The following is a 22,612-nucleotide window of genomic DNA, read 5'->3' as shown; positions in this document are numbered from 1 at the left end:
GTTGGGAGATTAGGCCTGGCTTGCAGTCGGTGTTCCAATTCATCCCAATGGTGTTCGATGGGGTTGAGGTCAGGGCTCTGTGCAGGCCAGTCAAGTTCTTCCACACCGATCTCGACAAACCACGTCTGTATGGATCTTGCGTTGTGCACGGGGACTTGTCATGCTGAAACAGGAAACGGCCTTCCCCAAAATGTCATAAAGTTGGAAGCAGAGAATCGTCTAGAATGTAATTGTATGCAGTAGCATTAAGATTTCCCTTCACTGGAACTAAGGGGACAAGCCCGATCTATGAAAAACAGCCCCAGACCATTATTCCTCCTACACCAAAGTTTACAGTTGGCACTGCATTGGGGCAGGTAGCGTTCTCCTGGCATTCGCCAAACCCAGATTAGACCGTCGGATTGCCAGATGGTAAAGTGACTCATCAATCCAGAGAACGGGTTTCCACTGCTCCAGAGTCCAATGGTGGCGAGCTTACACCACTCCAGCTGACGCTTGGCATTGAGCATGGGAATCTTAGGCATGTGTGCGGCTGCTCGGCCATGGAAACAAATTTCATGAAGTTCCCAACGAACAGTTCTTATGCTGACGTTGCTCTGGAGGTAGTTTGGAACTTGGTAGTGAGTGTTGCAACTGAGGACAGATACATTTTTGCGCTTCAGCCCTCCGCGGTCCTGTTCTGTGCGCTTGTGTGGCATACCACTTCACGGCTGAGCCGTTGTTGCTCCTAGGCATTTCCACTTCACCCTAACAGCACTTACAGTTGACCTGTATAGCTCTAGCAGGGCAGACATTTGACCAACTGACTTGTTGGAAAGGAGGCATCCTATGACGGTGCCACGTTGAAAGTCACTGAGCTCTTCAGCGAGGCCATTCTACTGCCAATGTTTGTCTATGGAGATTGCATGGCTGTGTGCTCGATTTTATACACCGGTCAGCAACAGCTGTGGACAAAATAGCCAAATCCACTAATTTGAAGGGCTGTCCACATACTTTTGTGCATATGTATATGTGTATTATGACATGGTTATGAGTGTCATAACATTATGGCGCTGCGTGTTAAGTACAGTGCGTTACACCTCAATGTAAACTAGATGAACTGCACAAGAAGTATACATGTATGGATTTTTTTTAAATACATTGTTCTCTTTATTCAACCCGCCCTTCATCCACACATTGCATGAACCTAAACCTGCCTGACCCGTGGATATAACAGTCAGGACTGCAGGTTGTGTGTCAACTTGGGCATCACTTAAATACATACAAATCAAAATTAGACATACAACATAAAGTGATATAACAGTCATTTCCTTTGTTAGATGACCTGGTGCAGATAGCGTCGGTGATGCTATTTGTCAGGCTCAGTCAGTCTGAGAAAAATGCCAATCCACTCAGCTAAGGCAAATACAAAACCATGTGCATTGCATTTAGGGGCATGTCATTAATAAAATAAACACAATTATTGAACTATTGTCTATAGCCCTGAAGTAACAGACCACTTCACAACCTTACTGTATATGTATGTATAAATATGCATAATATAAATGATTCAAGTATTTAAAATGTAAAAAATAAACTAAGATGTGAGTGTCTATGGCAATGAACCATGAGGTGTAGCTGTGGAATAACCCCTAGGTGCTTGGTCCCTGTCTCAAACTAAACTTCAGTGAAATGCGAGTTGAAGAGGTTTCTTTTGAAAAAAAAAACACATTAAAAAGCTAATTCTAACGTGTTTCTTTAGCCTTCTCAATCGACCACAGTTAAATTAACAATTCAAATGTGTCAATCAGATTGATAGCTTGAAATCACATGACTGCAAAAACATGAGAGGCTATGAAATACCTTCACAGATGGAGGCTGAGGGGAGGACGGCTCATAATGTCTGGAATGGAACAAATGGAATTAAACACATGGAAACCAAGTGTATGACACCACTCCAGCCATTACCACGAGCCCGTCCTCCCCAATTAAGGTGCCACCAACCTCCTGTGACCTATACACATCTTTACACCACTATGGCATTCAACCAACAGCACAAAAGTGGAATCATAAATTATCAAATATTTCTTAGATAAACAATGGATAAAGAAAACAAAAATCGATGAAAAAACGTTCAGTTGTTTGTGTTGAAATGACCCCTCAGAGGGAGAGGAACCAGGGAGACTCCCCAGCCAGTGCCACTGCAGCACTTCATGGTCCGCAGTTCAGCAAACTGACACCTTCAAGTACAATCGTTGTTCACAGCCCATTAAATAAGCCAGGAAAATATTTGGAGGAAGTGCAGTACAGCTGTTGGACCATACAGGAAGTCAAGAACTATAGAATGTTTTTTTATTTTCTCTTTTCTAGGATCCAAAGCTCTGACAGACACCTGTCTTACGTAGTTTATTTTTTCTGTACCAAATACTGATGGAATATAGCTGCCAGTATTTTGCTGAGATACTTCTTCATGCAACGTGTGAGAAAGTCCCATGCACAGCCAGGTAGTGTTGGTCTTGTCTCATGCAGACACGTAGTTGAAAGGTGACTGGTCCAGGATGAACTCTCCGATGCCAATAAAGTACATGACCTGTGCAATGCCGAAGAGAGGAGCAATGACCAGCGCCCTGCATCCTGCTCCCTTCAGAAAGGCAAAGGGACCCTCCTTACGCATGATCTTACTGCAGGGAGAGAAAGGAAATAAAACACTGCTTGAATTTCAGGAATGTGTGTAAATCAATTTTTCGAGCACACTGGTTGTATAGTTGCAAAGAGTTCAAAGTCAGGGAATAGCATGATTAAAGAGTGACTCTCTACCTGACGCAGTCAACCACACCGTTGTAGCTCTCCTCATTGGCCCCTTTGCTCAGAGACTGCAATCTCGTTTTTACAACTGAAATAAAGAGCGGGAACTTTTTAGACCAGAAAAAAAAGAAGAAAAAAATACCCATCCGCTAGCTTAATAGAAGTGGGTCACAAATGGAGACAGATTCCAGACTCACCATCACAAGGATTGACTGCCACAGCTGCAGTGGAGCCAGCCAGACAGCCAGACAAGAAAGCCCAGTAGAAGGGTGCGGATTCATCTCGAGATGGCTGGCCCAGCCGGTTAAGGTGGGCAAACAGTGGGAAGTAGACCATGGAGAAGGGAACATCCCTGAAAGACAAGAAGTATTTTACTGGTTTGTAAATCTGTTTTCTAAAGCTATTCCAATTTTTCTAGCCTAGTAGCCCCAATAAAAATGACTTCAGGCCTTTGACTTTACATGAATGTGTAAGAAGCTCTTACCTCATGAGGGTGGCCCCGAGGCCTTTGTAGAGGCCCTGGATACCTTGTGTGTGCAGAAGGTCCCGGGCAATCTGGGTAGCAGACACTGCCCTGGCTGCAGGACTGGGCCCCACATTGTAGGACCTGCTCAGCACTGTGTTAGTGGCAGCCAGCTTAGTAGGAGACTTCATGGCTGGCATTCTCTGCTGAGCCGCTGGGAGGAACAAAAAGACATGAATATACTTGCACAAGATATATTTGCCGCTGTAGGAATCACATGTAACATAACTTCCATCAATCAATACGGTGTACTTGCTTACCTAGCCTCCCTGCGTCCTGAAGTTGAATCTTAAGCATTTCCATAGGAGTCGTAATGACAACTTGGCATATGCCTGCACCACAACCTGCCAACATCTCCTTAAACACTGTCAAGCCTTTCCTGCAACAAGGAGTCAGAGGTTAGAAAGCATCCATCCATGGGATAGGATTGGTAGTTGGACACTTCATTATATATCTATTAGCTACACTGTACTCTTAAATCTACCGTCTTCACAGTCCAAAATGCAACTGTAATTTACCCATTTTTGCTAAGATGCTGGCGGAAGAAGTCATTTGCAGCTAGTTTGATGGCCTTCTCAGGAGTGACCAAGGTCAGATTCACAGCAGCACCTGAAGACAAAACAAATGAACATTAGTCAAACCTTAAATCATACATCAAAATACGTTTACAAGGAAAAGTTACAACTAAAAACATTCCCCGCCACCATCGATCCATTTAAGTATGCAATGCCATTGACTGTACAGTAATAGCTATCAATCTAATACACACGTTCCTAAATTAAATAGACAAGAAGCACACAGGATGGCTGCTCTGGCATGATCATGGAGGGGGATTATTTCATAAGTCAACCTAATGAGTTACATTAAAACTTGAGAAACATGATGAGAAGCAAGCAGAACAGGAATGCGAACAGAGATCAGACACTAGAAGGGGATGCAAAGAAGACAGTAAGTTCCAGGAGAAAATGAAAAAAGCTTAGGCTAATTTACTGGAAGACCAACTTCTCTTAAGAAAAGAAATGTGGGAAGAAGACTTTACATTAAGACATAGGCTAGCCTACATGCCAGTGGGAAATGGATAGACGAGAATCAAAGTCACCTTAGCCGCCATTACTACGACATACATTGTTTGGCAATGGTCACAAGTGTTGGTGAAAAGTCAGTACGCGAAAGGAGTCGAAAGCAGAAAGAACAGGTTCACTGATATGAAGACATGAAGGAGCAAAATTTTGAACAAATGGGAAATGGTTGCCTCGTTGAAATAAAGCATTATTGTAAGAACCATTAAATGATTTGCCTTCAGTGTGGCTGTGCCATATCGGCTAGCCGTTCAATTTCCCAGGGGGACCCAGGTCTGTAACATGGAAAAAAAACAGATGCAAAAAAAAAAAAGAATAGCATTCCTCACACAAAGAGTCCCATAAAACTAACTCCAACTGACTGTCCACAAAAGACATGATGTTGCCCAACACAAATGTGTCTCATACAGTATTTAGTTTCTGTACAGCTAAAGTAATGCATTTCACTGTGAACATTGCATCAATCATGTCATCAATTGAAAATTAGACCATTCACTTTTAAAAGGTTTGGAGAATATTCTACCATTTGTCATTCATTCAAATCTAAATAAATGAGTACAAAGAAACAAGCCAATTTCTAATGATGCATTTAAACATCACTGCATAAGTACAATGCAGTGACAATCAATCAACTTTTGAGATCACATCAGAATATAATTACTGACATCAACAATGAGAAAATACTGCATTGATTGTGATTGAACAGCAACTTGACTGCTTTCACTTTAAGCAAATAATTAAATCCAGATCAGTTATAGCTTAAAATAATTTTCTTAGAAATCGGTCACAATTTCACTAATAACCCCCTTGTTGACTAAATATAGAACCCGTACTATAAAACTAGGACAAAACATGTAATGACTTACCTCTATACATGCCAAAGTATCCTTCTGATCGAACAGTCTTAACGAGGCAGTCCAGCCTAAGAGAGAAAACACAACATGTCAGAATGAAGGAAATTTATCACGTCTTCTTCCTTCGGGCTCGCGAGGGAGCAGATCCACCTACTCGTTCGTGTAGGTGGGGCTGTGACGGTAATGGAATTTTTGGTGAAGGTTATTTGTCAGGCAAATGACTACAGTCACCGTTTAGAACTGTTACAATAGCAACAAAAGTCTCATCACGGTGTAAAGAGTCCATGTTATGGCGGAAGCGGACTAGACCACAAGTGTCCATCTTTTTTAATGCCTAGACGTCCCATCTTCAGTCAGATGTCTGTTCCACAATATTCTAGAACTGCCTAGTTTTGCCTCCCCTCGTCTCTGCTTATATAAGCTGTTTGATGTAAACCAGGCTTATATCCATTTGCTGCTATCAAGTAAATTGTCAACTATTTTTCATGATGGACAATCCATAATCGGCAGTTACACAATTACTGCACCAGGCTTATAGTTCTTACTGTCTGTTTTATCTAAGTAACATCAAGGGGTTTAGGGTGGAGATGCCAACTGAATGTGGGCACAGAGCAATAGGAAATTTCCACTCCCCTCACACATTCCTCAGGATTACTCAACAGGAAGAATGAACCAATGACGGCAGTCGGTCGTCACAGACATGGGACAAAGCCGGGCACAAGTATATGCTCTCACAACAGCACCCGCACATCAAGATATCCCATCCTATATTAGTGTAATTCCATGTCCTTTGTGGTGTTTTTAAAAACGGTCAAATGAATGTAACTATCAAGATTTAGCTATGCAGCCACACAGCATGACATGAAAAGGGAGGACAGACTCACATGTTCTTGTAGATCTGATGACCTTGCCTCTGGTTCTGTAACCTGGTCTTTACAAGGTCGATGGGAAACACACAGGTGACCCCAACAATACCAGCAATACCACCATTGATCAGTTTAGCGGGAAGGCTGGAAAAAATAAAACCGCTTGAGATTAGGTTGAGATTGGCATTACACACACACACACACACCTTCAAGGCACTTGAAATAGATAAAACATAAAGGATACATTTATGAAAACATTTTCCTGGGTTACTAACACTGAAACTAAGCAACTCTCTAGATATTGCATATATTGAGTAAAAAAGTGAAAGACGCTGAAGACAGATGAGAGAAAGCCACAGTTACAGTACCTGATCTGCTGCTGGTGAGCCATGGTAACTTTCAGATAGGTAGCAGATGTAGAACGGAACCGTGATATCTTAGCTAGTCGTAAGTCGATCGTAGTGGTCAGTAGATCAAGTGCTGATGAGCTGCTGCTAGAGTTCTGGAGAGGAAGAGCCAGGGAGATTATTTATATATAGACAAGCATGTCAGAGTCCTGAGCACGAGTACACACACGCAAAATTAAACGTAATACACACAAAGCCTATCCCACACACATACAGCAACATGCCCCTTGGATAATCTCCACCCACTCACACCTCAAAGGATCACGAGGGTTTACAACCTGCCTTTTACTGGAAGTGAAAAGTGAATCTCAATACACGCTCAGTAACAGGAAGTCTATATTTGGGCATCAGTTTGCATGACCCTGAGGCATCAACTCCAGTATCTTTGGCACAGTTGCTAGGGTGAAAGACATTCCAGGTCAGGACGTGAACAAGATTCAACTTGAGTCTAACTTGTAACTTTACTACACCCAAACCAGTTTAATAATTAACTTTAGTTAGCTATTTCACTTTCATTTAAAGCTAGAATCCTTATTTGCTACATTAATTTTCAAACACACATACACTATATTCACTACACAATATGTATATACACACACACAGCCATTGGTTGTTGAAGAATATTACTTATGAGCTTAGTTCAACTGTCATACCCCATCAGAACCCAAAATATAAGCTTGTTTTACTCCAATGTTGGTAAAGAACTTAAATATTAATATTAAGTATTATGCACAGTATAGCCTTTAAACTATAGCGTATGGTGAATCATTGCACCACATACTAGATCATTTAGTAGAGCATGGACCTTGCAAAGCCAGGGTTGTGGGTTTGATTCCCACGGGGGACCATTACGAACAAGTATAAAAATGTTAGCTACATTTTTGCCAGCCCCGTCCATTAACTTAACTAGCTACTATTGTATTATAATTTTCCCTACGTAATATAATTCAATAGCAAGAATATGTTTCATTACGATTGCGCCTTATTTACTTAGCTAATTAAGTTACCAAGTCTAGCTAAATTAGTTAGCTGTTATTTATGCGGAAATGGCGTTTGCCAACGTTAATTCAGTATCTTCCGTAGATATATAACGTTGCTGTAAGATTATTAATCAAGTTTATCTATGTATAAACATAATAATAATAATACTTAAAATTCGAATAGCTTGTTTAATTGCACTCAGAGCAAGCTAGTGTTAACTTGCTACCTAACTTTAACTAGCTAGCCGCGGCAGTTCCTCTTTCAATAATGCATTATAAGAAATTGAGCAACGATGACATAGAAAGTGTCAATCCAGTGATGCATTAGCTAATAATTATATTTGATAACGCGAAAGACACTCACCTGAAATAAATGTCAGATGAGATATGTCGTTCTAGTGCGTAAAAGTATCGTCTGTCTTGTCGTTAGTTGTGAAACTTGCTGAATGACATACTGGAAAATTCCATTACTCAATTAAATATGAAGGCGGGGCCAACTCGTCGCAACGAGAGTTCAAATTTATCCAATCGTCGTTTTCAAATGTACATATTGACGGTTCATTTGTCCTTTTATTTCGTTAGTTGTAAATACAACCAATGTTTATTTATTTTCCCTTTTGTACTTTAACTATTTGCACATCCTTACAACACTTTATATCGACCTAATATGACATTTGAAATGTCTTTATTTTTCAGGAACTTTTGTGAGTGTAATGTTTACTGTACATTTGTTATTGTTTATTTCACTTCTGTTCATGAACTATTTCACGTGCTTTGGCCAATAAATCCACGTATTAAATTGAATTGTAAGAAGTGGCTGGGATTAAAGGCTGAAGTTGCCCCTGGGTGCTGATCTAAGGTCAGTTTGGAATTTTCATGAAGATTTGGGGATTGTAACATCAACAAGATTATTCATCCAAGATCAGTTCCTACTTACATCTTCCCAGAGCCAGAGAGTAGATACACAGAGGGTTAGTTAAAAGTATCTTTGGTATAGGCAGTGGTTAAAAAAGTACCAAAGTGTCATACTTGCATAAATGTAAAGATACCTTAAAAGGACTCAAGTAAAAGTGAAAGTCACCCAGATAGAAAACTACTTGAGTACTAAAGGTTTTTGGTTTCATATTTACTTAAGTATCAAAAGTAAATGTAATTGCTAAAATATACTTAAGTATCAAAAGTAAATGTATGAATTATTTAAAATTAAGCAAACCAGAAGGTACCATTTTCTTGTTTTTTAAATTCAGCGATAACCAGAGGCACACTCCAACACTCAGACATAATTTACAAATGAAGCATGTATGTTTTGTGAGTCTGTGAGGCAGTAGGGATGACCAGGGATATTATCTTGATAAATGGACCATTTTCCTGTCATGCTAAGCTTTCAAAACAGAACTAATCCGTTTGGTGTCTGGGAAAATGTATGGAGTAAAAACTACATTGTTTTCTTGATGAATATAGAGGAGTAAAAGTAAAAAATACTGAGCATTTTTACTTAAGTACTTCACACCACTGGGTAGAGACCTATGATTGGACATTGCACAGACTTTCTCCACATAAGATAGGACTAATACAACTTTAAACTTAGTGTGTTATTGGTATAGTAGTTTTCTTAATATAGATGTAACAGTATAGACTTTAGGCCCGTCCCCTCGCCCCGACCTGGGCACCAACCAGGGACGCTTTGCACACGTCAACAGTCACCCTCGAAGCATCGTTACCCATCGCTCCACAAAAGCCAGGGTCCTTGCAGAGCAAGGGGAACCACTACTTCAAGGTCCCAGAGCAAGTGACGTCACCGATTGAAACGCCACTAGCGCGCACCACCGCTAACTAGCTAGCCATTTCACATCAGCTACATAGACAAAGGCCAAATCCTACATGGCATGAGGAGTCAAATATATCAGATGGGTAGGATCACAGAGATCCTTATCTTATTCATTACTATGGGTAGACTCTTCAACTGCTTTTTAATAGGCCTACACATTAACTAGGACAGGATCATTGAAATTGAACTGCACTGCATGTAGGGATTTTTTTTTACAAAAGCATGAAAGGGGGATTATATAAAATGGTTTACATTAAGCTATCCAAAATAATGCTAACCATAACTGAGTGAATGAGACTTGAATTATCGGAATGTCCTTGTGCCAAATAAAACAATTACAAAGAGTTGGATGTTTGCAGTGCTATAATCCCTAACATAACGTCAATGTATAATCCTTAACATAGGAAAGCAAACACAGACAATGATGCTTAACTGTTCATTAATTTATATTCCAATCATTAGCCACCACAGTACAGGAGCCAACACACAGGGTCAAGGGTCAAAGACGAGCTGGGTAAGTAAGGGATGTTATAAAAGATGTCTAATGTTAAATTACGAATGCTTTTTCTTTTTAAAACAAGTCATAAAGTCCTTAAATCACAAAACATCTTTAAAACATAAATATTGAATCAAATCTTTTATTTAGCATCACTGCTGTAAGTGAGATTCATTGCATGTTCTCTGAAATACATATATGGAAGGAATCTCAGGCAAGTCACATGAACATCCCATCAAGGTTACATGTGTCTACATTATTAACATATCTAAACAATCAGTCATGGGTTTCAGTCATATCTGGGGGCTCTGAGTGGCACAGCAGTCTAAGGCACTGCATCTCAGTGCCAGAGGCGTCATTACAGACCCTGGTTTGATCCTGGGCTGTATCACAACTGGCTGAGATTGTGAGTCCCATAGGGTGGGGCACAATTGGCACAGTGTCAGCCGGGGTAGGCCGTCATTGTAAATAAGAATTTGTTCTTAACTGACTTGCCTAGGTAAAAAAATATATATGTATGTTGCTTTAAACCAATGAGATGTCAAATAAGTTTCAAAATGTTTTATTGTTTCTTTCTCCACAATAAAAACATGATGTTATGTCAAATGAATGCACACACCACTGTAAGTCATGACTCGATTTAGACAAAAATGGCTGCTAAATGGCGTATACACTGAGTGTATATGACATTAAGAACACCTTCCTAATACTGAGTTGTACCTATCGAAACAGTCTCACTTCGTCTGGGCATGAACTCTACATGGTGTCGAAAGCATTCCACAGGGCTGCTGGCCCATGTTCACTCCAGTGCTTCCCACAGTTGTCAAGTTGGCTGGTAGTGGATCTCTAATCCAAATAGCTCATTCCATCTCATCCCAAAGATGCTCAATTGGATTGATATCTGATGACTGGGCAGGTCACTGCAGTAAGCTGAATTCACTGTCATGTTTGTGAAACCATTCCTGGGCAATCCTAGCCTTGTAGCATGGAGCATTATCCTGCTGAAAAAAAATCTATTTGCAGATGGATACAGAGGATTGCGCCGACAGAAATAAACATCTCTCTGGGAAGAAGAAGGGCTGGGGTGTATGTTTCATGATTAACGACTCATGGTGTAATTCTAACAACATACAGTAACTCAAGTCCTTTTGTTCACCTTACGTAGAATCCTTCACAATCAAATGCCGACCGTAATATTGCGCAAGAGAATTCTCGTCGGTTATTGTCACAGCGGTGTATATCCCGCCTCAAGCCGACACCACGACGGCCCTCAAGGAACTTCACTGGACTTTATGTAAACTGGAAAACATATATCCTGAGGCTGCATTTATTGTAGCTGGGGATTTTAACAAAGCAAATTTGAGAAGAAGGCTACCTAAATTCTATCAGCATATTAATTGTAGCACTCATGCTGGCAAAACTGGATCACTGCTACTCTAACTTCCGCACTGCTTACAAGGACCTCACTCGCCCTCCCTTCGAAAAATCTGACCACGACTCCATTTTGCTCCTCCCTTCCTATAGGCATAAACTCAATCAGGACGTACCCGTGGCCTCAGAGAATAATATTGTTTTATACGCTGATTCGGTGAGTGAGTTTATAAGGAAGTGTGAAGGAGATGTTGTAACCCACTGTGGCTATTAAAACCTACCCTAACCAGAAACCATGGATAGATAGCAGCATTCGCACAAAACTGAAAGCGTGAACCACTGCATTTAACCATGGACAGTTGACTGGGAATATGGCAGAATACAAACAGTGTAGATATTCCATCCCCAAGGCAATCAAACAAGCAAAATGTTAGTATAGAGACAAATTGGAGTCACAATTCAACGGCTCAAACATGAGCCATGTGTATCAGAGTCTCCCGACAATCACGAGCTACAAAAAGAAAACCAGCCACATCACGGACAGCAACGTCTTGCTTCCAGACGAACTAAACACATACTTTGCCAACTTTGAGGATAATACAGTGCCACCATGGTGGCCCGCTACCAAGGATTGTGGGCTCTCCTTCTCCGTGGCCGACGTAAGACATTTAAACATGTTAATTCTCGCTAGGCTGCTGACCCAAACAACATCCCTAACCAGCTGGCTGGTGTGTTGACGGACATATTAAATCTCTCCCTGTCCCAGTCTGCTATCCCCACATAATTCAAGATGGCCACCATTGTTCCTGTACCCAAGAAGGCAAAGGTAACTGAACTAAATGACTATCTCCCCGTAGCACTCACTTCTGTCATCCTGAAGTGCTTTACCTGTCACGCTAGACCCACTTCAATTTGCGTACCACCCCAATAGGTCCACAGATGATGCGATTGCCATTGCACACTGCCACCTAGACAAAAGGAATACCTATGTAAGAATGCTGTTCATTGACTACAGCTCAGCATTCAGCACCATAGTACCTTCCAAGCTCATCATTAAGTTTGAGGTACTGGGTCTCAACCCTGCCCTGTGCAATTGGGTCCTGGACTACCTGATGGGCCGCCCCCAGGTGGTGAAGGTAGGAAACAACATCTCCACTTTGCTGATCCTCAACACTGGGTGTCCCACAAGGGTACATGCTCAGCCCCCTCCTGTACTCCCTGTTCACCCATGACTGCGTAGCCACACACGCCTCCAACTCAATCATCAAGTTTGCAGACGACACAACAGTAATAGGCTTTATTACCAACACAGATGAGACAGCCTATAGGGAGGAGGTGAGGATACCTGGAGTCAGAAGGTGAATTCACCAATTTGTAAGTCGCTCTGGATAAGAGCGTCTGCTAAATGACTTAAATGTAATGTAATGAGTATGGTGTCAGGAAAACAACCTCTCACTGAACGTCAACCAAACAAAGGAGATGATCGTGGACTTCAGGAAACAGCAAAATGAGCATCCCCCTATCCACATTGACGGGACAGCAGTGAAGAAGGTGGAAAGGTTTAAGTTCCTCTGTGTACACATCTCGGACAAACTGAAATAGTCCACCTACACAGACAGTGGGGTGAAGAAGGCGCAATAGCGCTACTTCAACCTCAGGAAAGCTGGGACCGAGAGACTGAAATATAGCTCCTATCCCATGGCCATAGTAACACAGTGAGGCTGTAGCCTACATACAGACTTGAAATCATTGGCCAAGTTATTAAATGGATCACTCGTCACTTTAGTAATGCGGGAGGCCCTGAACTGCTCATGGTAGTCATGGCAATACAATGAAAGTTTAGATGGATCACTATATAAATTAAACAATGAAAAAGCCTGGAAGGACTTTTATGTGTTGATGAATTTTCAGAGTAGAGGTCCTTGTGCATTTCAGGTAAATAAACATAATATCCCAGGACAAATTAGCTAGAAACAGCAAACTAGCTAAATATGACAAATTAACGTTAGCTAGCAAGTGCAAGCTAACTAGCTAAATCGCCATGATCGGTGTAATGATTGTGTTTGGTGTGGGGAGGCAAAATAATGTATGCACGATAGCGCACGCGCGCAGCCGGCTTGGGTTCCATGTAATTGTGGGTCGCGACGTGTCAGAGTAAATGTATAATTATTTCATGAGTTACTACAATTGATTTGGCCAAGTGCAACTGCGCCCACTGTTCAGTGCGCTCTCCTTAGCAGCGTTGCCTCTCCTCTGTTTTGCAGATGCGCGAGTGAGACAAAGACGTGTGTGTGCCTCGTGGTATACCTGATCTTTTTCCGGCAGTTTCCTTGAAGATCACTCCGCGACACATACGCTGCGGCGCTGTCGTTCAGCAGCAGATGAAGCGCTGTCAGCCACTGACTTGTCATTCCACTTGCCGTCACTCACCGCTGTTATCTAATTGACTCAAGCTAGCCTCATGAAATGCAATACGGCTATGAGTTTCTCTCTCTTGGTTTCATGCAAACTATGAGAAATAACAAGGAGCGCCATAATGTATTTTGTGAAGGAAGTGCTCAGTAATGAGTCTCAAAACGAACAAAAGAACGACACGTCCCGACCAAACATCCACTGCATGACGGTAAACTGGGACTTTTTTCAGAACAGGGCAGAATACTACAGGAAACAGTGCTTTGACAGTGGTAGAGTAAATCAGCTAGCAAGGCATTATTGTCATTTTATAACAGTTAATGATGACACTGTTAGCAGAAATAAGGGATTACTATCTCTCATAGTAGTCGATGTGAGTTTCTCTTAAACAACATTGTACACAGCTAATAGTTAGCTAGCTTACGTAAACGTTAGGCAAAGCAAGCTTGCTAGCGATACTGCAACCCTAAGTAACAGTACAGATGAAAAATAATCAGGTCTACTGTACATCTTACTGTATAAATTATTGTTGTTTATTCCAGTTCAGAATGAAAGTGATGTCTTGTATTTAACAGCAACAGTTCCAACCTAGACAGATATGAAATAGTGTTTTTAATGGGGACCAATACACATGGATAGCTATTTATATGGTTATTTCATTTAATTGTTATTTGTTTTTGTCTATATTGCATTTGGTTTAGGCATTAGGACAATGCAATGTACACATATTTACATGTTTTTATAAGCTTGGGGCCCATTAAAACAGAATTTCTAAATTTGGGTCCCAGGCTGAAAATGTTTTAAGAAGTTGACTCACTGTATATAGACTTTTTTTTCTTTTGTTCTACTGTATTATTGACTATGTTTTGTTTATTCCATGTTGTATGTGTCAAATTTCTATGCTTTATCTTTGTCTGGTCGCAGTTGCAAATGACAACTTGTTCTCAACTAGCCTACCTGGTTAAATAAAGTAAAAATAAAAAAAATAAAGTAAAAATAAAAAATAAAAATCTAAGTTTGGTATTCAGCAGTCTTAAATAGAGGTCGACCGATTATGGTTTTTCAACACCGATGCCGATTATTGGAGGACCCAAAAAAAGCAGATACCGATTAATCTGCCTCTTTTTATATATATTTATAATAATGACAATTACAACAATACTTAATGAACAATGAACACTTTTATTTTAACTTAATATAATACATAAATAAAATCAATTTAGTCTCAAATAAATAATGAAACATGTTCAATTTGTTTTAAACAATGCAAAAACACAGTGTTGGAGAAGATAGTTAAAGTGCAATATGTACCATGTAAAAAAGCTCACGTTTAAGTTCCTTGGTGGTTCCTTTTAACATGTGTCTTCAATATTCACAGTTAAGAAGTTTTAAGTTGTGGTTATTATAGGACTATTTCTCTCTATACCATTTGTATTTCATAGACCTTTGACTATTAGATGTTCTTATAGGCACTATAGTATTGCCAGCCTAATCTCGGGAGTTGATAGGCTGGAAGTCATAAACAGTGCTGTGCTTCAAGCATTGCGAAATGCTGCTGGCAAACGGAGGAAAGTGCGGTTTGAATGAATGCTTACGAGCATGCTGCTGCCTACCACCGCTCAGTCAGACTGCTCTATCAAATCATAGACTTAATTATAATATAATAAACACACTGAAATACGAGCCTTAGCTCATTAATATGGTCATATCCGGGAAACTATCATTTCAAAAACAAAACATTTATTATTTCAGTGAAATATGGAACCGTTCCCTATTTTATCAAACGGGTGGCAACCCTAAGTCTAAATATTGCTGTTACATTGCACAACCTTTAATGTTATGTCATAATTATGTAAAATTCTGGCAAATTAATTACGGTCTTTGTTAGGAAGAAATATTCTTCACACAGTTCGCAACGAGCCAGGCGACACAAACTGCTGCATGTACCCTGACTCTGCTTACACTGAATGCAAGAGAAGTGACACAATTTCAGGCACCACATTGATTATATGCAACGCAGGACAAGCTAGTTAAACTAGTAATATCATCAACCATGTGTAGTTAAGTAGTAATTATGTTAAGATTAATTGTTTTTATAAGATAAGTTTAATGCTAGCTAGCAACTTACCTTGGCTCCTTGCTGCCTGCACTCACGTTACAGGTGGTCAGCCTGCCACGCTGTCTCCTCGTGGATTGCAATATAATCGGCGTCTAAAAATGCGGATTACGATTGTTATGACAACTTGAAATCGGCCATTTGGATTAACCGGTCGACCTGTAGTCATAAACGTATTCCTTATTTACGTTGAAGAACTACAAAATAGGGATTTTTGTCAGACAGCATAGGTAGCAGCTCTATAGAGATGAGATGATGACTCTGAATGAAATAATAAAGTCATCACATAAAACAAATGTAATATGCACAACTAAAGTATTCTATTAAAGTAATGTGAATAAATCATGGGACTTATATTCATTGTTTTATTCTGTGTTAGCATTCAACCCACAAAATTCACAATGCATTTAATGTAAAACATGTTTTATCGAAACAGAAATCGAGGACCTCAGTACATGTTTTGATAATCAAACCGAACTAACCTCAAAAGCACGAATCACTCAGCATTTCCATCTAAGCCTCCTTACCTCTCCCTGCCCTGTGGTTTCCCTCTTTGAGTCATCATCATGTCATGACCCTTGTCACATTGACACCGACTGGATTACAACATAAGGTATGGAAAATTCATAATATCAGATTAAGCATTGATTGAGATAAAGGGAGTCCAAATGACAGGCGCATAACATGTCCCCCTCTGAGCTGGTGACTTATATATAGACCACCAGCTGTCTCCCCAAATGTCCTTTGTTCATTTCTGACCACGCATGCCCCATGTGATACACTCCCACGAGACTAAAGTTATAACCAGATGCACTTTGGATAGGAATGGATAGGATAATGTATGAAATCCCATTCTATGATGTGTGTTAGTAATGTCTGTTCATCGAGTGCACTTGGTGAAATAAAACAGTAATTCATTATACTATTTTGTGTTCATTTTTCTGGACAAAACTACTACTAAATCATTTTAGAATTTAGAATGTTCTTTTAATTTAATAGTGCACAGGCTAATATCTCTATGATTATTTCACACAGAAATAATTTCCAATCAGATTATCAAGCCAACGGAGGGAAAGTCATGGAGTCATTGCCAAGGTCTTGTTAATCACTATGTTGTTGCTGTCAGTGTGTCTGTGTTGTGTTTTGAGTGTGACAGCAAGCTGTGTTCCTACACAGGATGTGATTAATTAAGATTACTGACAACTATTTACAGACTTCAGCTTTAATCTAGTTACATTCATGGTATTGGTTCAACGTAAACAAAATAGCTCAGTGAGTCAATGGACAGGACAGACAGAGAAGGACAAACCCAGGAAGCAGACGAAAATACCAGGGTCAGCCTCCATTGTAAGTATAGCAATAAACTAAAAAGCACATCCAGATACAAAACAGACAGTATACATGTCACAATACATGGCGTCCACCACCCTGTAGCTACAGGTATGTATCCACCACAAACACATAAACACAATGCTAAGCACAATGATGTTCTATTTTGATAATGAGTAGGCTATTGACCATAAACTTTATTTGAACTGATCTTTCTCATTACCTCCCCTGTTGGTAGTATGGTCATTACAACCATCCTACAGATGCAGGGTCTTAATTTGATCACTCTTGTTGAACATTTTCATGCTCAGCAAAAAGGCTTCTAAAGTTTGTAATTTCCACTTTAAAATGTCAGGCATGATTTAGCCTAACGAAAAATGTATCAACCCTACAAAAAATGACCATGAACTATAATCCATATAATAATAAGCATTTCCTGTTGTTAAATAATTATTTTCCTGCTGTAGAAAACGGCTCAAATTAAGATCCTACATCTGTCCACGTAAGGGAGAGGATTTAGTTGGGGTGGATGAGGTTGTTCGGGCCAGGGTATGGGTAGATGTGTCTGAGTGGCTTGGTACACCTGGGGCCGTCACCACTGCTGGCCTTGTGGGCACACTCATCACTGTCTGTGTTGCAAGTGCCACAATAACAGCTGAGGGCTACGGGGTAGGTGAAGAGAGGGTTGGCATGGTGCGGGCAACCAGGCAGTATCACTGTACGGTACTCCACCTGGTCATAGGTACAGCCTCTCTGGACCAGGAATCGTGGTCCGACCAGCTCCTTCATATTACTGTCCTGATTATCACACACACAGACACATGCTAAACATATATACATGAAATGCATGCGATGTAGGTCAAATATGCCTCACGGTCAGCCTGCCAAGTGGAATCTTACATAGTTCAAGTTTAAATACATATATTTTATCATCGCTTCTCCAATCCACAACATGTGACAGGATATAATTCACACATGGTATGTTGTATAATTGACCTTGTCTGTAACTACTAGTGTCCTGCAATTATGGCCAGGTCTGTCTTGTAAAAGAGTATGCTTAATCTCTATGCTGATCAAATAAAGGGAAAACAAAACATGTTTTTGTGGGAGGATAAACGTTTTAAACTGAGTGGATTTTACAGATTTTTTCTTGTTGAAAACTTAGAATGTCAGGTTCAGCTTGTAGCCTGCTTACCCTTGAGTAGCAGAAACCCATGCAAATGGTAGTATTGATGGCCACACAGAAGTCACATTCATGTCTCTCCTCATACAGAGTGTAGTCCGTGGGCACACACATGGGGACAGCTTGGCTGAACCACAAAGGAGACATGGCCACAGACGATTCCATTTGGCAAGCAGCGACAACTTTCTGTCATACAACCAAGAACCTGCATGGAATTAAAGTCAATGTCAAGAAGAAAATATGAACAAATATATATTTTATATATATATATATATATATATATTAGTTAGTTAGTTAGTTAGTCCAAAAAATGGATGTTTGTACATATGATAAGCCCTGTAAATAAAACTAATTTTGGTCCTTCAGCAAGGCTGCACCAATAGCTGGACAAAAGAAGCTGAAGCAGTGTTCCTGTCAGATCAGCTCTGCTCACTCACCTGGTAGAGCTGGGCACCTGCAGGCCTGATGATGCTGCCTGATGCTCTTTATACAGGCATTCTAATCCACCTTGATCCTACTGGACCATTATCTCCCCTCTCTGACCGAGTGGTAACAGGAGTCTCCAGGTCCATTATCAGGTTGACATACATAATTACATTTGAGTCATTTAGCAGACGTTCTTATCCAGAGAGACTTACAGTTAGTGCATTCATCTGAAGATAGCTAGGTGGGACAACCACATATAACAGTCATGGTAAGTACAATTTTCCTCAATAAAGTAGATATCAGCAAAGTCAGGGATGGTAAGGGGGGAAAAGTTAGTTCACGAAAGGCTACTTAAAAAATATTTATATAATAGGCACCCTCCATAACTACAAACTTCCAGTACCGTAATGTGTGGGGTGAGGGTTTAACCTGTAATAACCTTATAATAAGCTTCTTTTTTTTAGCAGTCACATATTGTATGTGACAATCTCACTGGTTAGCATAATAGAAAACGAAGTGGCGAAGTCCGATTGGCCCGGTCCAGAAACAACTCCAAACCAAACTCCTAGGTAAGCGTCTGCTAAATGACTGAAATGTAAATATTATACTTCTTTATACCCCCTTTTTCTCCAGAATGTCAATCTTGTCTCAACGCTGCAGCTCCCCAACGAGCTCGGGGGTCTATAGTGATGCCTCCAGCACTGCGATGCCTTAGACCGCTGCGCCACTCAGGAGGCCCGTACATGTTATTCTGACCTAGGAATAGGATCTGTTAAGTATTGGGTCTACATTAAGGGGAAAATTACACCAAACCTATTAGAGGGCAAATTGGAGATGCAACCATTGGAGATGGAACAAGCTTACATATCAAATTCTTTCACATCTACATGTTCCTATACATCATGTGTGGCCGGCATTATGGCCTTAGGGGGCCCGGCCCGCCCTATTGGACATCGGATGCTGGAAACTTTAAATACAGTTTGATTTGATTTAATCCTTTTCTTTGACCTTGATTTTTGGTTGATATGGAGATGTGAATCCAACATATTTATTATTAACTTATAGATTCCATTTGAAATCAACCAAAGCTTGAAACCCTAGGCCTAAATCTATTGTCTATTTTGACGGGAGTGGATCCTCAATATCTGTCCACGTGATAATTCAGCAGTTAGCAGACCAAGTGGGGATTTTTTGTATGGAGATCTATAGAAAGCAATAGTTATGGCATCTTTTTGTAGGCACTAACTCCGACCATGGCTTGTTGGTCAAAGCCTATGGGGGTGTCACGTTCTGACCTTTATTTCCTTTGTTTTGTCATTATTTAGTATGGTCAGGGCGTGAGTTGGGGTGGGCAGTCTATGTTTGTTTTTCTATATTTTGGGTATTTCTATGTTTCGGCCTAGTGTGGTTCTCAATCAGAGGCAGGTGTCATTAGCTACCCGTCTGCCCAGCGCCGCCCGAGCCACCCGTCTGCCCAGCGCCGCCAGTGCCGCCAGTCTGCCCAGCGCCGCCAGTGCCGCCAGTCTGCCCAGCGCCGCCAGTGCCGCCAGTCTGCAGGGAGCCGCCAGTCAGCCGGGGGCCGCCAGTGCCGCCAGTCAGCCGGGGGCCGCCAGAGCCGCCTGTCAGCCGGGAGCCGCCAGAGCCCCTCAGCCCAGAGGCGACAGAGCCCCTCAGCCCAGAGGCGCCAGAGCCCCTCAGCCCAGAGGCGCCAGAGCCCCTCAGCCCAGAGGCGCCAGAGCCCCTCAGCCCAGAGGCGCCAGAGCCCAGAGGCGCCAGAGCCCCTCAGCCCAGAGCTTCCGCCCCTCTGCCCAGAGCTTCCGCCCCTCAGTCCAGTGGGGTCATTTAGTAGGGTCACCGTGGTTAGGAGGCCACGGAAGCGGACAAGAAGGCGGACTAAGACGTTGGTGAAGTGGGGTCCGCGTCCTGCGCCAGAGCCACCACCGCAGACAGACGCCCACCCAGACCCCTATAGGTTAAGGTTTTGCGGCCGGAGTCCGCACCTTTGGGGGAGGGGGGGGTGGTACTGTCACATTCTGACCTTTATTTCCTTTGTTTTGTCATTATTTAGTATGGTCAGGGCGTGAGTTGGGGTGGGCAGTCTGTTTGTTTTTCTATGATTTGGGTATTTCTATGTTTCGGCCTAGTATGGTTCTCAATCAGAAGCGGGTGTCATTAGTTGTCTCTGATTGAGAATCATACTTAGGTAGCCTGGGTTTCACTGTGTGTTTGTGGGTGATTGTTCCTATCGCTGTGTTTGTACCAGATAGGGCTGTTTTGGTTTTTTCACATTTCTTGTTTTGTTAGTGTATTCATGTATAGTGTCTTTATTAAAGTACCATGAATAACCACCACGCTGCGTTTTGGTCCACCTCTCCTTCATCAAAAGAAAACCGTTACAGGGGGAATAAAGTTTTTGGAGGGTTTTTGGATAAACACCGAAAAGAAGGTCTGTGGTAAACACAGGCTTAGGTGATCTTATACGTTTTATTCTATGAGACAATCTTCAAATCAAATTTATTTATATAGCCCTTCGTACATCAGCTGATATCTCAAAGTGCTGTACAGAAACCCAGCCTAAAACCCCAAACAGCAAGCAATGCAGGTGTAGAAGCACGGTGGTTAGGAAAAACTCCCTAGAAAGGCCAAAACCTAGGAAGAAACCTAGAGAGGAACCAGGCTATGTGGGGTGGCCAGTCCTCTTCTGGCTGTGCCAGGTAGAGATTATAACAGAACATGGCCAAGATGTTCAAATGTTCATAAATGACCAGCATGGTCGAATAATAATAAGGCAGAACAGTTGAAACTGGAGCAGCAGCACGGCCAGGTGGACTGGGGACAGCAAGGAGTCATCATGTCAGGTAGTCCTGGGGCATCATGTCAGGTAGTCCTGGGGCATGGTCCTAGGGCTCAGGTCCTGGGGCATCCGAGAGAGAGAAGGAGAGAATTAGAGAATGCACACTTAGATTCACACAGGACACCGAATTGGACAGGAGAAGTACTCCAGATATAACAAACTGACCCTGGCCCCCGACACATAAACTACTGCAGCATAAATACTGGAGGCTGAGACAGGAGGGGTCAGGGACACTGTGGCCCCATCCGAGGACACCCCCGGACAGGGCCAAACAGGAAGGATATAACCCCACCCACTTTGCCAAAGCACAGCCCCCACACCACAAGAGGGATATCTTCATCAGCTAACACCACTTTTTGTGAATTTTGAAGCATTTTCATAATCAAAACAAGCACATAAATCAAAATTTTATTTTATTTGTCACATACACATGGTTAGCAGATGTTAATGTGAGTGTAGCGAAATGCTTGTGCTTCTAGTTCCGACCGTAAAATAACCACAAGCCCACACAAACACCAGCGGGCTAAACAAACTTAAATAACACCCATCCTAAAACCCCAACAAGGAACAGGTGAAAACAATTAGACAGAAACAAACTAAAAGGAAAAAGGGATCGGTGGCAGCTAATAGACCGGCGACGAGGACCGCCGAGCGCCACCCGAACAGGAAGGGGAGCCACCTTCGGTGGTATTCGTGACAATAAAGTTCATGTTAACTGACGCTTGGGTCTAGCCATGACCCTCTCGCTTCGCCTCTTCCTCTCCTCCAAACAAAGGGCAAATGATTAACATAATGAAACAATGAATGTGTCTGAATTGGCAGGAAGCAGAAAGCATATGCAGTGCTATGCTCCTCTTACCATGCATGTGCTTTCTGCTTCCTGCCAATTTGGGCACATTCATTGTTTCATTATGTTAATTATTTGCCCTTTGTTTGGAACATTTGTGTAAATTCCCAGATAAATATATCACAGGAGTGAATTTAACATTCATCAACGTTTGCTTATGGTAATTAGGTTCATTAGGCTACACCGTTCTCATTCAGAGTTCTTTGCAGAGCCCACAGACATACTACACTTGAGCAAGATGTTTAGATTGGTTTATT

The 22,612-nt window shown here is 41.5% G+C and overlaps 2 protein-coding genes and 1 long non-coding RNA gene across 4 annotated transcripts; all 3 read right to left on the bottom strand.

The window, feature by feature from the left end:
- Nucleotides 1–1,125: 1,125 nt before the first annotated feature.
- On the bottom strand, nucleotides 1,126–7,966 carry LOC135540322 (mitochondrial glutamate carrier 1-like). Of its 2 annotated transcripts, XM_064966910.1 has the most exons (10): nucleotides 7,858–7,966; nucleotides 6,475–6,608; nucleotides 6,125–6,250; nucleotides 5,253–5,308; nucleotides 3,826–3,916; nucleotides 3,568–3,686; nucleotides 3,269–3,461; nucleotides 2,982–3,136; nucleotides 2,797–2,872; nucleotides 1,126–2,660 (listed from the first exon to the last, which is right to left on the bottom strand). In XM_064966910.1, the coding sequence occupies exons 2-10, from the start codon at nucleotides 6,495–6,497 to the stop codon at nucleotides 2,501–2,503; spliced, it is 999 nt and encodes a 332-aa protein (XP_064822982.1). In that variant the 5' UTR covers nucleotides 6,498–6,608; nucleotides 7,858–7,966; the 3' UTR covers nucleotides 1,126–2,500. The 2 variants fall into 2 exon arrangements, with proteins under 2 accessions (XP_064822982.1, XP_064822983.1); XM_064966911.1 differs by lacking the exons at nucleotides 5,253–5,308; nucleotides 6,125–6,250; nucleotides 6,475–6,608; nucleotides 7,858–7,966 and adding an exon at nucleotides 4,605–5,222.
- A 6,795-nt stretch (nucleotides 7,967–14,761) lies between these two features.
- LOC135527970 (uncharacterized) lies at nucleotides 14,762–16,622 on the bottom strand. The gene is made up of 2 exons (XR_010453490.1): nucleotides 16,199–16,622; nucleotides 14,762–15,811 (listed from the first exon to the last, which is right to left on the bottom strand). It is a non-coding gene; the product is annotated as an uncharacterized LOC135527970 (long non-coding RNA).
- A 300-nt stretch (nucleotides 16,623–16,922) lies between these two features.
- On the bottom strand, nucleotides 16,923–18,393 carry LOC135527976 (thyrotropin subunit beta-like). Its single transcript, XM_064956693.1, has 2 exons — nucleotides 18,241–18,393; nucleotides 16,923–17,843 (listed from the first exon to the last, which is right to left on the bottom strand). Exons 1-2 carry the CDS (start codon nucleotides 18,391–18,393, stop codon nucleotides 17,562–17,564), a joined length of 435 nt encoding a protein of 144 aa, XP_064812765.1. The 3' UTR covers nucleotides 16,923–17,561.
- Between the last annotated feature and the right edge of the window lie 4,219 nt (nucleotides 18,394–22,612).

This window comes from Oncorhynchus masou, chromosome 5, assembly GCF_036934945.1.
Source record: "Oncorhynchus masou masou isolate Uvic2021 chromosome 5, UVic_Omas_1.1, whole genome shotgun sequence".
Classification (NCBI taxonomy): domain Eukaryota; kingdom Metazoa; phylum Chordata; class Actinopteri; order Salmoniformes; family Salmonidae; genus Oncorhynchus; species Oncorhynchus masou.
This window is presented reverse-complemented; position numbering and strand designations above follow the sequence as displayed.